This window comes from Rhinatrema bivittatum, chromosome 6, assembly GCF_901001135.1.
Source record: "Rhinatrema bivittatum chromosome 6, aRhiBiv1.1, whole genome shotgun sequence".
NCBI lineage: Eukaryota > Metazoa > Chordata > Amphibia > Gymnophiona > Rhinatrematidae > Rhinatrema > Rhinatrema bivittatum.
The window spans coordinates 51,344,174-51,360,756 of record NC_042620.1 but is presented as its reverse complement, the minus strand read 5'-3'; the positions used below and the strand labels follow the sequence as shown (position 1 = coordinate 51,360,756).

At 41.1% G+C, this 16,583-nt stretch overlaps 1 protein-coding gene across 11 annotated transcripts in view; it reads right to left on the bottom strand.

Annotated features, from left to right (window-relative positions):
• R3HDM1 (R3H domain containing 1) overlaps nucleotides 1-16,583 on the bottom strand; it is a 476,151-nt gene that overhangs the window by 355,599 nt on the left and 103,969 nt on the right. For 7 of the 11 annotated variants that reach the window (XM_029605380.1, XM_029605381.1, XM_029605379.1 and 4 more), the window contains one exon: nucleotides 9,323-9,499. The exons of the other annotated variants lie outside the window; for them this stretch is intronic. In XM_029605380.1, coding sequence (XP_029461240.1) covers nucleotides 9,323-9,499 — 177 coding nt within the window. The remainder of the gene's footprint in view (nucleotides 1-9,322; nucleotides 9,500-16,583) is intronic. 11 annotated transcript variants of the gene reach the window in all.

Below are 16,583 nucleotides of genomic sequence, written 5' to 3'. Positions count from 1 at the left end.
ACAGTCTGGAATGATCCTGGTACGTACAGGGAAACAGACATTTCAAGATATGTTTAAATGTACATACTACTTTACCAACAGTTCACAGAGATAATTTAGAATCTTTACTTTGTAACCTGTTCTTACAGGCACATGGGCTACTTTTTTTTTTTTTTTTTTTTTAATTATTGGAACCTCTCATTCAGGATGCTCTAACTCCCCTGTTATTTCAATGTCCCATAAAGATACTCCCTCTGAGCCATGTGCTGCTGAGCAACTGTCTGCTTTCCCTTATCTAACTTAAAAACTGCTCTCTCTCCTTTCTAAAAAAAGGTTAGTTCCAGCAATCTGGTTCCACACTGGTTAAATTGGAGCCCATCCTTTTAGAATAGGCTCTCCCTTTCCCAAAATGTTGTCTATTTCCTTACAAACTAAAGCCCTCTTTCCCACACAATCATCTAATCCACTCACAGACTCCAAAGTTCTAGCTGTCTTTGGGGTCCTGAGGATGGAACAGGGAGCATTCAGAAAAAACTACCCTAGAAATTCTGGATTTCAAATGTCTATCTAAAAGCCTAAATTTGTGTTTCAGAACCTCCCTCCCAAACCGTATAATGTTGGTGCCCACATATATAATGATAGCCAGCTTCTCTTTAGCACTGTATAAAATCCTATCTAGTTGGAGTGTGAGGTCCACCACCTTCATACCAAGCAGGCAATTTACTAAGCAAACCCTCTGTCCCCCAGTCAACTAGCTATCTACATTCCTAATGGACTGAATCATCAACTATGATGGCCAACCTAACCCCACCTGGGCACAAGCCCTTGGAGACCCATTCTCGGTAGGAGAGGATAATGCATCACCTAGAGTGCATGTCTTAACTAAAGGATCATTTCCTGCTACACCAAGGTGATGCTCTCCATCCAGGTGGCACAACTGTAATCCTGTAATCCTACAGGAAAGGAGAGATTTTATTGAAGGAAGAAAAATTATACTGATGAAAAGGGGAACTCTTTCAAGTCTTAAAAATGCAAAGTCAGTCAGTTCTGATCTAAATAACATAAGCTAAAAGAATGTGAATATCTGATCACAGAATCAAACAGCTACCAAGCAAAGGAGACAAGCCCTACAAAAATATATTTATTGCAGGTACAGTAAGGTAATCAGACATTTACAAAGCTTTGGGAGAAAAGATCCCAGAAACAAACTAAAGGCTATCATCACAGCAGTCTACATAGTACAGACGTCTACATAAACAAAAGCTTCCTCAATGCAGGCCTGCAAACATGAAGCTCTTTTGAAGATGGGCCTGGGGACCTGACAGTTAGGTTTTCAAGATATCCATAATATATATAGAAATAAAATGACGGCAGAAGAAGACCAAACGGCCCATCCAGTCTGCCCAGCAAGCTTTCACACTTATTTTTTTCATACTTAGCTGTTACTCTTGGACCTTATAAGTAACTTTTGGTTCTATTTACTTAATGTATATTCTATATAATGAATATATATTAAGTAAATGTGCAAATACTAGTGTTGCAATAGATGCTAATTTTTCTTATGCATATTTATTCTAGATATCCTGACAACCTATTTGTATGGTCCCCAGAACAGGTTTGGAAAGCCCTGTGCTAAGGCTTTACCAAGCAGCATGTGAAAACATCTGATCTACGATGAAACTGACAAAGCTTCAGAGTAATCAAACTTAAAGGGCAATGCCTTTCATAACAACAAAAGAGCAGCTGTCACAGATAAAAAAAACATATTTGCCACTAAAATAAGAATATTGTCAAACAGAATAAAAAATACACATGAACTAAACATTTTAAAAAACAGAAATTTGCACGTGTGTCCATGGACTATAAAAAATGTGTCTACAGATAATTACATACATGTATGTATACATACAATACATACACAAAGCTAGCTTGAGGATGGAACGGAACCTGGTGTGGAAATGAGGGGGCCTCATTTCGTTAGTGTACCAAGCATCCCTATCACTTTCTCCTCCTCCCTATGCTCTCCTATTGATCACACACCCTCAACTCTCTCATCGCTCTGCAGATCTTAACAGCTGAAAATGAGAAAAACCACTGCTGAGCATGTCTGCTTCTTTCACCTCCCACGGTTGACTGATTCTTTTCAGCAGAATAAGCTTATTGGTTGTGGCAGGTGGAGAAGCAGCAGCAGCTCAGAAGTGTTTCCTCCCCTACTTCTTATTGCTGGTTTGGAGCCAGATGAGAAAATAGTAGCATTTATAAGGGGGGGAGGGCAAGCAGGGGTTCATGACGACCCTGGATTCTGCTGCTGGTCCTGCTATTTGGAATTGTATTTGGAATTTTTTATATAGCGACAACCATTTGCACATCGTATCGGTTTACAGTTAACTTAGAACAGATAGGCAAAGGCCTTTACATGGAACGGTAACTATAGTTAACAGCGAAAACAAGAAACAATTACTAAAATACGGATAACTAGTTTACAAAAGGTAACAAGTAATAATCAGAGAACAAAGTCACAGTTTCTGCTCCTGCTGGCTGTGCCTGGCAGCTTTTCCTCTTACCTCCCTGATCTATGCGGGAGTTAATTCTACCCCGGCGGCTCTGCTGGTCTGCCTTTAGTCTGGTATGGTTGCAACTACCATAGGTCCCAGTGTGGTTATATTGTTCAGAACTGTCTAAAAACAGCCCTGTACACAAACACACACAAACTTGTGATGCTCAATTATGTGATGAGGAAAAGCAGAACTAAGTCTTAGAAACTTTAACCTTTGCTCCAGATATCAAATACTGGAATGCAAAGTTAAGCCAGGGGAAAATATACTATAATAGTATCCAAAGGATTAGAGTACTTGCCTGTGCATGAAAATTCTAAAATCCAAATTTAGCAACAACTCAAGCAGTCATGGGGTAAATTAGAATTTGTGCAAAAATTAATCAATGTGCAAAAACCACTTACATGGAGCCTTGCAGATACCTGAAAGCTATTAGAAAACTCCAAGAACCTTTTGAAGGGTCTTTCAGAGCTGAAAGACAGTAGGAGGTCTAAGATAGGACTACAGAAAATAATGTTCAAGCAGAAGTAGCTCTAATGCTTATCAATAAAACTCTCTACAAGAAGACAACCACCACCTTAAGGACAACTAAGTTATCTGTAATTATAGATTTATATGTTTGATTTATATTCTGTGGTTCAGATGTTTCAAAGCAGACTGCATTTAGAAACAGTAGGTATTTTCTTCTCTAAAAAGGCACACAATTTAACCGTGAAATGCATCAAGTTGTGGTACTGCTCTAATGTGCATTAAATAGTGACTATCATGCGACAGAGAACTAAAGTGGAGTTATTGAGCAATATATCTAATAATTTGCATGGCCCTGCCCAGATTCCCTCTCCTATTACAATGACCTGCTTTGCATGCAACTTGCAGGCATGAATAATGCAAATTTATGTAAAGAAGGTAATTAACAGACAATTTAATAATTTATGAGATAAATAAAAGTCATTGGGATACAATGGAAGTAATCCTCTCAAATGTAAAAAAAAAATAAAAAAATAAAACCACAAACCTCTCTGGGATTTAGGGAGCTCCCCCCACTCCCCTGCACCTTAAAAATCTGAAGAAAGTCCTGTGCTAAAGCCCAGGGTGTCCCCTAGCACCCAGCCCAATCAATGCCATTTTTAAAAAAAAAAATAGCACCAACCTGATCATACTCCGTCATGTGATTGAGCCAAGGTCCAGGGATCAGACCAAGACCATGAGGCCTAGGTCCAATCCCTGGAGCTTCTTTTACTATTGGGGGATAACCTTGAACCCCAATGAATTATTTTAACCCTTGGTGGGGTGGGGGGGAGGGGCCATCTGAGCACATGAAATGGTAATTTCTATTTACTTTGAGGAGTTAGGGCTGCCTCAAGTGATTTGCAACAAAAAAGTGAAGGAATATACAGCAAATATTAAAAGGTTAACTATCTAGATACACAGAGTCCTAGGTATCTTAAAAAATGCAGGCAGTCAGTCCTTAATTAGGACAATGCTCCAGACCCAGAAATGATTTGCTATACTTTACAAAAAAGAAATAATTAACACATAAATGAAAATGTACTATGGCAAGGATGTGCCACCAACCTTTTAAAAGCTATCAGACTTCAGATGTGCTGAACCTCTGAAATGCTGACACCATAGAGAAATATCAGAATTCAGGCAATATTAAGATTCTGATATGTAAGGAAGACATTTGCTTACTGAGATATATTAGTTGAAGTTTCATGAAAAATTGTGTGCGCCAAATATTGAAGACATATACTGGTATCTAATGAATCAAGAGATGCCAAAACATCTTATAGACACTGATATTAGAACACTCTAAAACAGCCAAGCACCAGTAGCACTGGAATATAAATCATGTTTGAAGCACAGATGCTAAGCCAGGGTAACTAAGGCATTAAAGAATAAAGCGAAATACTCCTGAGGAACTGAAGGAGACTCATGTACCAAAATAGAATAAAACAACAAGTACTGAGCAAGTAGCATCAAAATAATGAATCACTACAGGTCTACAAACACACACAAGCCAGAAATCAGAGCACACACAAAAGTCCAAGCAACCTTTGAGTACTAGTATAGCATTGCAATTTAAAGGATAAAAGGGCTCCTGAATGCGGACAAATTTTCAAATCACAAAAGTCCTTTAAAGTACTAGTTTGTAAAGGCACCTGAACAACATTAATTGTAGTTTAAATCCACCTTAACTTGTGTGCCAGAAGCCCTCAAATTACCAATGCCTTGCATAGAATTAAAGCATTCTGGTAGTGCATATCCTAACTGGCATCATATAGTTTACTAGATGTACTGCTGGCTGCATAAGGTAAATAGTCTTAATTCAGTAGCAATTAATGCCTATTAAAGTGTGATAAATGGGCGGATGCACAGGTGCCACATGTAATGGGGTGTCCCATGCACCTGGATGGGAGGCTACCAGACTCCCTGGCACTAGCAGCCCCTGGTTGTGGCTTGTGGGGGGTGATGGTGTGGGAAGATCAGAGCATTGCAGGGGCATCACAATGACACAGGCTACATGGCCCACGTGGCCAATGCCAAATTCAGGGAAGCTCCCCTCTTGCTCTCTCTTCCCAGTGTGGTGTTATGATGTGGCACCCGGGGACTGGGCTAGTGCCAAGGAGAGTGGATCAAGGTGTACTGTTCTGCAATTTTATTTATTTAAAATACTATACTGCTTACCCGACCAACAACAGCAACACAAAGTGGTATTACCTCCCAGGTGATTTGCAACATTCCTGACAGCATGCCATTTGGTTAAACCTGTTAATGTGCTATTACTGCACTGTGAACTTACAATGATTAGATTGGAATTATTGAAGATATCTGACATGAGAAATATGCTAACATGCAGGTCAAAAAGATATGAGTTTAGTGTTTCATTCTTATCTTCTGGGCTCAATTTACAAGAAATCACATAACATACAATAATCTCAGCCTCATTAAAATATATATGAAATAAAATTATACCACATCCTATTAAGATGTTCTATTAATGTCTACCATTTAGAACCATACTGTGAAAACAATTATTGGTGCAGAATTTAGAGGCATTACCCTGATATAGGACCTGGTATCAGTGAATGTTCTTTGCAAGAACTGATCCTGTTCTACTGTTTGGTAACCTGTTTTCTCTGTAAGATATACCCGATTATATTGGGTCGCATGTCTATATTTGCAGTGCTGTGGCCAGCACTGCAAATATAGACATGCCAGTGGGGTTCCCAACCCCCACCGGCAGACGAGACTCCCCTGCTGCAGCCGGTGCAGCGAATATAGAAATGATGGCTGCGTTCCCATGCCCCATTGGCAGAAGAGGAAGACATCTGTTGTAAGAGAGAAGGGAGTAAGAGGAAGGGAATACCATGTGAGTGAAAAACGGGGGAAGTGAAAGGATGAGGGATACAGGTGAGGGAAGGGAAATGGGGAAGGGAGGGGAGGAAAGGAACCATGAATGTGAGGAAGGGATGGGAGAGGAAGGGATGCAACGAAGGGGAATGTGAGGGAAAGGAAAAGAGGCAGAAAGGGTGGAGGAAAGGTGTATGGGGTGTGTGTGAATGGGAAAGAGTTATGCCATTCATGGAGTCCCACTCCCCCAGGGTGGTAGATGCAGATGTTAAGGAAGTGGGGAGGCAGGTGGTAGGATTCCCAGTGCAGTTCCATCACTGCTCTCTACATTAATGGTGGGGGTGGAAGGGAAATAGAACCAAAAGGGTACTAAGGGCCAAGAGTAACATAAGTATGAGAAAAAAAATGTGTGAAGCTTGCTGGGCAGACTGGATGGGCCGTTTGGTCTTCTTCTGCCGTCATTTCTATGTTTCTATGTTGCCATTATAAATCAAACAAATAAGCCCAACAAAAACTGAACTCCAGAGACTCTCACAGAGATATGTCCACAAAATAAATGAATGGTCTACTGGTCATATTTCAAAAAGATTTTTTTAAACATTTTATATAGTTTTTAATTTTTTTTTTCTTTTGTAGGACTGACAATGAGTAGGCTTTCCAAAGTATCAAAGCCACTTCTAGTTTAAAGTCCACTTTACTTTATTAATATATCCACAAACTAAAAAAATTTTCATCTCTCATAGAAGGTAGATGCCCCAAAGTTCATTGTATCTAGTCTTAAAGTGAGCAAACCCAAACCGGATGATACTTATCTTGCCACAAAAATGACGATCCAACCCCATTCGAATGCCAATCTACATCAAGGGGTATCCTTTTGCACACGCTCACATATCACCCAACCTCAAAAGAGCAATCCAAATTTCTATATATACATTCTCTTTATCCTGTCTGCTTTCATCAGTCCTCATACCAAATATATTTATATAATTCTTCAAACATGGCAGGGGGAGGAAGTATTGAAATACTAGAGGAAAGTGACGTACAAGCTGATCAAAGATTTCTTAATTAAAAAGTCATCCCAATGAATACCAATTGATAGATTTAAACCAGGGGGTTGGATCGAATTCAATTCAAAATTGTTCCCGCTTATTCAAATGGGATTGAATATCACCCCCTCTACAAGGCTCAGTAATCTGTTCCAAAACGGTCCACCTGAGATCCTGAAAAGTATGAGCACTTTGTATACAATGTACAACCAAGGGAGCTGTCATTTTTAAGGTCTTGATTCAGCTTTTGTGTTCCCTAAGTCATATACGTATTTTCCTTTTTGTCCTTCCCACATATATTAAAATCACATGGGTATTGAATGACAAATAACGCTCTCTGAATCACAAGAAGTAAAAGATCTCAGACCCACAACATGGTTCAAACCCGGTTGATACCATTGCAAACCTGTCAATGTTTGAGTGCACATATCTCATGTGCCACATGGGAAGTGTCCTTTCATCGAATGTTCACTATTCACATTTAACGCTGACTGAAAAGTAGAGTGAACTACTATATCACGGATATTCTGGCTCCTAGAATATGCAAAATCTAAGACTCAATTGAAAAACCTTATGAAGCGATAACACCGGCCAATGTGCTCGAAGAATATCCACCACATCTCTTACATGGTCAGAATAGTGTACCACAGAAGTCAAACTATCATCAATTTTCTTTTGATAATTCAACAGCAATGCCCAATTTGCAAATAAAGCTCGTTTGTAAGCATTTTTAACCACAGATCGAGAGTACCCCCTCTGTAGGAAACATGAAAACAAATCTACAGCTTGAGACTTTAATTCTTCCTCCGTAGAGCATATCCTCCTCAAACATAAAAATTGAGATATCGAAGGCTATCCTTCAAACATTTTTGATGGTAACTAGAATATCTCAATAACTGATTACAGTCAGTCTCTTTACAGAACAAAGTGGTATGTAAACAATTTCCATCCCTAAAAAATGTAATATCTAGAAACGAGATGGAGACCTGATGAAACTGCATGCATCAAGTGTACATCTTGATTATTTAACCACTGCACAAAATTCTGTCCAAATGAAAAAAATTGTCATCTATATACAGATGCTACGTCAAACTTTTATGGAACCAAGACAGAAAGAAATATTTGTCTTCAAAAGTGGACATGTTCGCTATATCAGGGGCTACTGTGACCCCAATTGCAACTCCTTGTATTTGCAGATTTGAAAAAAATTGTGAAAGAGAACCAATTCCAATAACGCCAACAAAAAACTAGATGGAACCCTCTGTGGGCGTGGGTGCGATTGCAAAATATTTCCCACCAGACCGAAGACCTCTCTCTCTGAGTAATATTCGTATATAATGCCTCAATATCTAGGGCAGTGGTTCTCAACCCTGTCCTGGGGACCCCCCCAGCCAGTCGGGTTTTCAGGATATCCACAATGAATATGCATGAGAGAAAATTTGCATACACTGCCTCCATAACATGCAAATTTTCTCTCATGCTTATTCATTGTGGATATCCTGAAAACCCGAATGGCTGGGAGGGGGGGGTCCCCAGGACAGGGTTGAGAACCACTGATCTAGGGTAACTAGAAAGCACTGATGTAGCAGCAGTGGTAGATCCTGCAATAAGGACAACATATGAGATGTATCTTGTACAAATGATGCAGCCCTCCATACAAATGGTTTTAGAAAAAAAATCCAAAAAGTTCGAAAGAGGTTCCAAAATTGACCCTTTACCCGCTACAACAGGACGCCCCAGTGGGGTTGACAAATTCTTGTGGATCTTTGGTAATGTGTACAAAACTGGAATGATTGGATGATTGACTTGTAAAGCTCTACCTTCTCACGAAGAAAGGAAGCCACTCTCAATCCTTCTTGGACCAACGTATGTATACGAATTTCTAAAGCTGGAGTCGGATCCTCCATTAAAGGGTGGTAATACATGACATCACTCAGTTAACATTGAACCTCACGGACATAATCTTTTGTATTCTGCAACACAATAGCTCCCCTTTTATCTGGTTTCACAATTATATCAGGGTTCTCAGCCAAAAACCTTAGGGCTCTATGTTGAGTGACAGTCCACTCCCCTGCAAAACTCCTCTGTTTGTGGTGGACAGATTGTTCCATTTTGGCTAAATCTTAAAGCACCAACTGAATATATGTTGCAATAATCGGATCCACCAGACCAGGAGGAAACAAATCAGATTTAGGGGCATAATAGAATCCCCCCCAGGCGACATATTTTGATCTTGAAAAAATAATTTAATGTGTAGGTGCCTGAAGAAACGATATAGATCAATCTGGGTCTTAAAGGAATTATAAAAGACTACACAGCACGAATGATAGACTTCTCCAATGCTAGAGCTATATCTCCAGAAATAGAAAAGTTAGACAAATTCACTACCGTTGTTGATTGCTTTACTGTGCTCGTGTAGTGGGGCTTTCCCACTCTGATGTCCTTGTCCTCAAATGTCCTCTCCCTGGACGGCCCTTGTATGGCTCCCGATGCTGGCCCAAAAATAGGTTGTTCCTGCATGGTTTTTTCTTCATCGCCACTACTGTGTGAATCTTCAGAAGAATCCTGAAATGTCACATATGGACGTTTGTAAGACTTTTTTTTTTTAAACGCCAAAAATACACTTTATCCGATTTCTAGTTGTTCTTGACCCTCCGAAACTTCTGTATCTTAAATTGGCTATAGTCTGTTCTAATTGTTTGTGGGAGGCCTCCAAGATCTCAATATTGGTAGAAGTCTGAAGGTGAGACTATTTCTGAAATCTCTTTCCGAAGATCATTAACAGAGACTGAAGTGCGCTCTACAATCAGTAACATCAGATCTAAAGAACATTTATTTAGGATGGCAATCCATTTCAACACAAACTCGGGATCTTCTTGGAATACACGAGGTTCTTTCTGCATCCATAACCCAAGCAGTATCATTTGTTTTATGTATTCTACCACAGTTGCTTGATATAATTCGGCACGGGCTACTTTCTTGGAAATCATTGTCAATTCAGCCCAAGAGCATGCTGAATCACTCACCTCTGCTGAATCAAAAAGTGATGTTTGTTTAATCACTGCTGCAACTTGCTCTTCTGAAAAACTCAATATATTCTTCCATTCTCCCCCTAACAAAGCCATGTGGGCCAAATATCAAATGATATTTAACAAATAAGCCCAACAAACACCGAACTACAGAGACCCTCACAGAGATATGTCCACAAAATAAATGAATGGTCTACTGGCCACATATTTCAAAGTGCTCATACTTTTCAGGATCTCAGGTAGACTGTTTTGGAACAGATTACTGAGCCTTGTAGAGGGGGCGATATTCAATCCCATTTGAATAAGCGGGAACAATTTTGGATTTTTGAATTGGATTCGATCAAACCCCGTGGTTTAAATGAATCGATCAATTGGTATTCATTGGGATGACTTGTTAATTAACTCTTTGATCAGCTTGTACGTCACTTCCCTCTAGTATTTCAATACTTCCTCCCCTCTGCCATGTTTGAAGAATTATATAAAATGTATTTGGTATGAGGATTGATGAAGGTAGACAGGATAAAGAGAATGTATATATAGAAATTTGGATTGCTCTTTTAAGGTTGGGTGATATGTGAGTGTGTGCAAGAAGATACCACATGATGTAGATTGGCTTTCAAAGCATGATTTCATGTAGGGGGTGGATCGTCATTTTATGGCAAGATAAGTATCATCTAGTTTGGGTTTGCTCACTTTAAGACGAGATACAACGAACTTTGGGGAATCTACCTTCTATGAGAGGAAAATACGTTTTTTAGTTTGTGGATATATTAATAAAGTAAAGTGGACTTTAAACTAGTAGTGGCTTTGATACTTTGGAAAGCCTACTCAGTGTCAATCCTACAAAAGAAAAAGAAAAAAATTAAAAAAAAAATATATTTAAAAAGCTATTTTTGAAATATATGACCAGTAGACCATTCATTTATTTTGTGGCCATTATAATTAATACATTTAGGCTGCTCAATGGGCACAGGAAGAGGGATCAGAGTCAGAGGCAGCAAAAAAGAGTTGGGGGCAGCAAACTGTCAATTGGATGAGCTCCTTTACTTGTTTGGCCTTAGTGGCTACCTCTGCAGATCTCTCTCTCTGGTACAACCCCCGTGGAGTTACCGGAACTCTTTTATAAGTGCTTAAAAGGAGTTCAGCAGATTTGCATTGCTTAACAATGACAAGGACTTGTCAAACGATGGCAGCCAAGAGCTCTGTTCACTGGCCACCCAGGACATCAGTCTTTGGCTAACAAAGATGGTTAACAAAGCCTATGAAGCTAAAGCCTTGACTCACCCCTTTCAGAGTGCAGTCAGGTAGGCCAGTAATGCCAAAGAGCCACAAGCAACAGTGGTGTCTGCTGGCATTTTAAGAACATAAGAAATTGCCATGCTGGGTCAGACCAAGGGTCCATCAAGCCCAGCATCCTGTTTCCAGCAGAGGCCAAAACCAGGCCACAAGAACCTGGCAATTACCCAAACACTAAGAAGATCCCATGCTACTGATGCAATTAATAGCAGTGGCTATTCCCTAAGTAAAATTGATTAATAGCCATTAATGGACTTCTCCTCCAAGAACTTATCCAAACCTTTTTTGATCCCAGCTACACTAACTGCACTAACCACATCCTCTGACAACAAATTCCAGAGCTTTATTGTGCGTTGAGTGAAAAAGAATTTTCTGATTAGTCTTAAATGTGCTACTTGCTAACTTCATGGAATGCCCCCTAGTCCTTCTATTATTTGAAAGTGAAAATAACGAGTCACATCTACTCATTCAAGACCTCTCTTGAACCTGGGTACCTGTGCAGCAACTCTTGATACAAACACATATACAACTGACGTGCTTCATCACACCCTATCACCAAAAGTCCTTCTAAAGGACCACAGAACGAGCCAAGTGAGTCTGCCTTTCTACATTCGCTCCACCCCAAACAAACTGTTAATATATGGTTCCTTGGTTAGCCCACTACCCAAGCAAGATCATCTGCTGACACAATCCTCAGTGGTTTCTGCGATATATTTTTCATTCTCTACACAAGATCTTGATGCGCCACAGATGAGACTAACACCTTCCACACATCTTCCTGCATAGTGTTATTATCGAGAAGCTAGCCTGGCCAAGTGGTGGGTCTATTCAACATCCCCTTCGGCAGTGGTCCCTAAGAAGGACCCCAGAAAGTACAGGCTAATTCACAACCTTCTTGGATAGCTCGTCTGTGAATTATTTCATCCCAGTTGAGGAATGTTCAGTCCAATATGCTTCCTTTGATTGTGCCCTGGAGCTCTTCAGGAGGTACAGACAGGGTGCACTGATGGCTAAGACAGGTAAGTCTGCATTCAGACATTTTCATCAGTTAAAGTGACACAGCAAATTGTAAACACATGTACCAATTCTTCCTTAAGTCGTCCCACCATCCCTTTTAGCAGATAAATTGCAAAGTCCTATAACCATCATCAATTTGAGCATAGGGTTGGACTCCTTGCTCACTGTCTCCAGGCTCCCTCCAAACAAGCTATCCAAATTAACAAATCTGGTGGCTGTGACAATAGCAACCTGTTACTCCTGCACTAAACAAATATAATCTGCTTAGCTGTTTCTGTTAAACTATTATAGTTACTCTGTAAAAGTTGTTATATCTGTTACACTGTAAAGCTCTGTTGCTGACTCCATGTTGCCTGTAAACCGATGTGATGTCCATCAACAAATGTCGATATAGAAAAACCTTAAATAAATAAATAAATAAATAACCAACCAATACGCAAGAAATTTATGCCGAGGACATGCGATCATTAATTAGAAGTCTGGTTTTAGCAATGAGAGTCATACCTAGGGGGAGGGGGAGGGGGGGGAACTATAATCAAATGACAACCAGCACAGGCCCTAATTTTTATGGTTTGGGGGTATTGATATGCAGACATAAGGGAAAAAAGCAGAGGACTGCTTCTCCAGGCAAATCCATAAGCAAAGCATGTCAAGCAGCACTGTAAATTTTCAAGAAAGCTTTTCACCCACTAAAAAATGTTGCTTGGGGATAACAACACGGACTGGAAGATACTACTATAAGTAAGCTTGCTGGGCAGACTGGATAGACCATTTATTTATTTTAAAGTTTTTGTATACCGACATTCGTTAAGAAAAAACATCACATCGGTTTCCATACAACGTGAACATAGCCAACAGGGCTTTACAGTGTAACTAATAATAGAACTGGGGGGAGGGGAGGGGAGGAGGGGGCAGGGGAGGGTAGCCAGGGTCTTTTGCTATACATACAGTAACGCAAAATACACTTAAGTATATATGTACAAATTATATACAATAAGAATACAAGGAGGGATGGGGGCATTAATTACAGGAACTAAGGGTGGTAGATCTGGAGGGTGAGGGAAGGGGCTGGGAGAGTAGGGAGAGGTTGAAGAGGAGGACCGGAGGGGGCGAGGGGTGAGGTGAGGGGGGGCGTGGGTGGGAGGCAGGACAGTGGGCATAGGCGTGTGTGAACAGCCAAGTCTTGAGTTTCTGTCTGAATTTCTTAGGACAGGTCTCGAGGCGTAGCTGGGTAGGCATGGAGTTCCATAGGGACGGTCCCGCTAGGGATATGGCGTGTTTGGTGGCTGTTAGTTGAAAGAGTTTGGGAGAAGGCATGTGTATAGTTGCTATATATGGCGTTCTTGTAGGTCTGGAAGTGGAACGGATGTGTAAAGTGTCTGAACCATAGCATGTCTGTATTATGAATAGCTTTGTGAATGAGTGTGAGTTTTAAATTGAATTCTGGCTGAGATGAGAAGCCAGTGGAGTTGTTTGAGAATAGGTGTAATGTGTTCTTTTCTGCGAGTGCCTTGAGTATTTGCGCAGCTGCGTTTTGTAGTAGTTGCAGTGGGGCTATGCTGTTCTTCGGTAGACCTAGGAGTAGTGTGTTTGAGTAGTCTATCTTAGATAGGATGAGGGCTTGTAGGACTGTTCTGAAGTCGCTAGGGTGCAGAATAGGTTTAAGTTTTTTGAGGGTGTGTAGTTTATAGTAATAGTCCTTGATGGTGGAAGAGATAAATTTCTGGAGGCTGAATTGTGAGTCGAGGATTACACCTAGGTCTCTTAAGATTTGCGGGAAGTCTAGGGGGGCAATTGGGGAGTTGGCGGGGGAACTGGTTAATGGGTTGATGTGTTGGGGTGCAATGATCATGAGTTCGGTTTTGTTAGCATTTAGGGCTAAGTTGAGTTGAGTGAGAAGGCTGTTGATGGAGGAGAGGGCACTTTCCCATCTTTTTAGGGCGCAGGAAATGGTGTCAGTGATGGGTATGAGAATTTGCACATCGTCGGCATGGATAAAGTGTAGGAGACCGAGATTTGAGAGCAGATGGCAGAGGGGAAGGAGGTATATGTTAAAGAGAGTAGATGATAGGGAGGAGCCTTGGGGTACGCCCCTTGTAATATTGATGGGTTCGGTTTCGTGGTTTTCAAATGTTAACTTTGAAGTGTCTGTCACTGATGTAAGATTTGAACCAGCGGAGAGGGGTCCAGGAGATGCCAATGTCAGATAGTCTATCGAGCAGTATAGAGTGACTGATGGTGTCTAAGGCTGCCGAAATGTCTAAAAGGGCTAGAATGTAGGTGTGACCTTTGTCTAAACCTCTGATGACGTAGTCAGCGAGGGAGATCAAGAGTGTTTCGGTACTGAAGTGCTTTCTAAAGCCATGTTGTGAAGGATAGAGTATCTGGTGCTGATCGAGGTAGTTAGATAATTGTGTGTTGATGGTTTTTTCAAGAACTTTAGCAAGGAAGGGGAGGTTGGAGATGGGGCGGTAAGTTGGTTAAGTCGGCAGGGTCAAGTTTCGGTTTCTTAAGGATGGATTTTACAATGGCTAGTTTGAGCTGGCTGGGAAAATCTTCAGTGGAAATGGAGGTGTTGATAATGTCAGCTAGTGGTTGGGAGATGGTGTCTGGGATAGTCAGGAGCACTTTGGTGGGGATCATGTCGGAGGGGTGGGTGGCGGGTCGCATTTTCTTAAGTATAGCGGAAATTTCAGAGGCAGATGTGTGTTCGAAGGTGTCCATTTTCATGTCAGAGTTTTTTGGGATAAATTTGGTTGGTGAAGGAATGGTGGGGAAGCGGGAGGAAACGGAGGTGATTTTGTTGTGAAAAAATTGGGCGAGCTCATTACATTTAGTTTTGGGGTCTTTGCAGTGTGTTGTCTTGGGAGAAGTCCTGGTGAGGTTAGCGATGAGCGAGAAAAGGGCTCTCGGATTGAATTGGAAATTGTGAATTCTGGTGGCATAGTGGCCTCGTTTTGCTTTGAGAGTGTTGCATCTGTAGTCATGCAGTAGGGTTTTGTATTTGGCGAGTTGCTTGGCTGATGGATCTTTGCGCCATACTTTTTCTTGGGTTCTGAGTTCGTGTTTTTGGAGTTTTAGCTCCGGGGTGTACCATGGTTGTATTGTTTTAGAGGGAGGTTGAGTCTCTTTAGTTACCAGGGGGCAGAGTTTGTTGGCTGTGTCTTTGGTGATGTGGTTCCATGAGGTGATGGCTGTTTACGAGTCTGCGAGATCTAGATTTTTGAGGTTGTCAGTAAGGGAGTCTAAGAGGTAATCCCTGGGACAGGATTTCCTGAATTGTATCGTTGTTTTTGTGTTAGGTTGCTTGGGGACGTTCTTGATTGTACAGGAAGTTTTAATGAGAAAGTGGTCTGACCAGGGAACGGGAGTGTAGGTGGTGAAGTTTGGGAGGAGAAGGGAGTTCATGAAAATAAGGTCGAGGGAGTGGCCTGCTTTGTGAGTGGGGCTGGTTATGATTTGATGGAGGTCCATTGCGTTGAAGGATGAAAGGTCCTTTTCTGCCATCATTACTATGCTACTATGTTTCTGTCTCACCTGATCACAGCGATGATAGGACTATTCCATAACTATCACCACCTGAGAATTAAACAACTGAGATAGGGTATTGTCATTTAGCAGCTCTTTCTGGCAAGTTTAAATGGTGTAGCTATTTTCCCCCATCAGCACCAATGACATCCAGCTTTACTCTGATGCATAAGGGGTATCTGTTTTGGGGTGTACTTCAGGGGAACTTGGTGTTCTGCCCAGTGAAATGGGTGCAGCTGGAGTTTACAAGGAGAATCACATTCCTTGAACTTTTCTCACATCATTGTCATCCTGCACATATGGGTTCTGCCTCGCCGATAAGCAAATGGTACAACGAAGCAGTGGTTCAGGTAATTAAACAGACATGACACTAATTGCTTGCTGTGGACATATGGCGTGGGTTCTAAGGAATGTACTCCTTTCACATTGGTGCTGCATCATATGCAGCTATTACAAGATTACTCAAGGGAGCAATACAGCATATAGGCTGTTGGCATTCCACAGCATACCTTAGATACAATTACTGGTTACCTGTGTTAGCCCAGTGTTAGAGCAGATTACTATATAAATTGCACACCTTATGTTTCTTCCCTACAGATATCATCCAGCAACAATAATCACTGTGACAAATTGGCCTTCCCCATTACACATGCACAGCAGTGGGGCATCCAAGGCACATTTGCTCGTAACCCAGGTTAGCCTCCAAGGCATGGCTGATTTGGTGGATTGGAAAAGGGGGAATGTGATGGAGTCACCTTTTATCCCCCCTGCACAGAAGT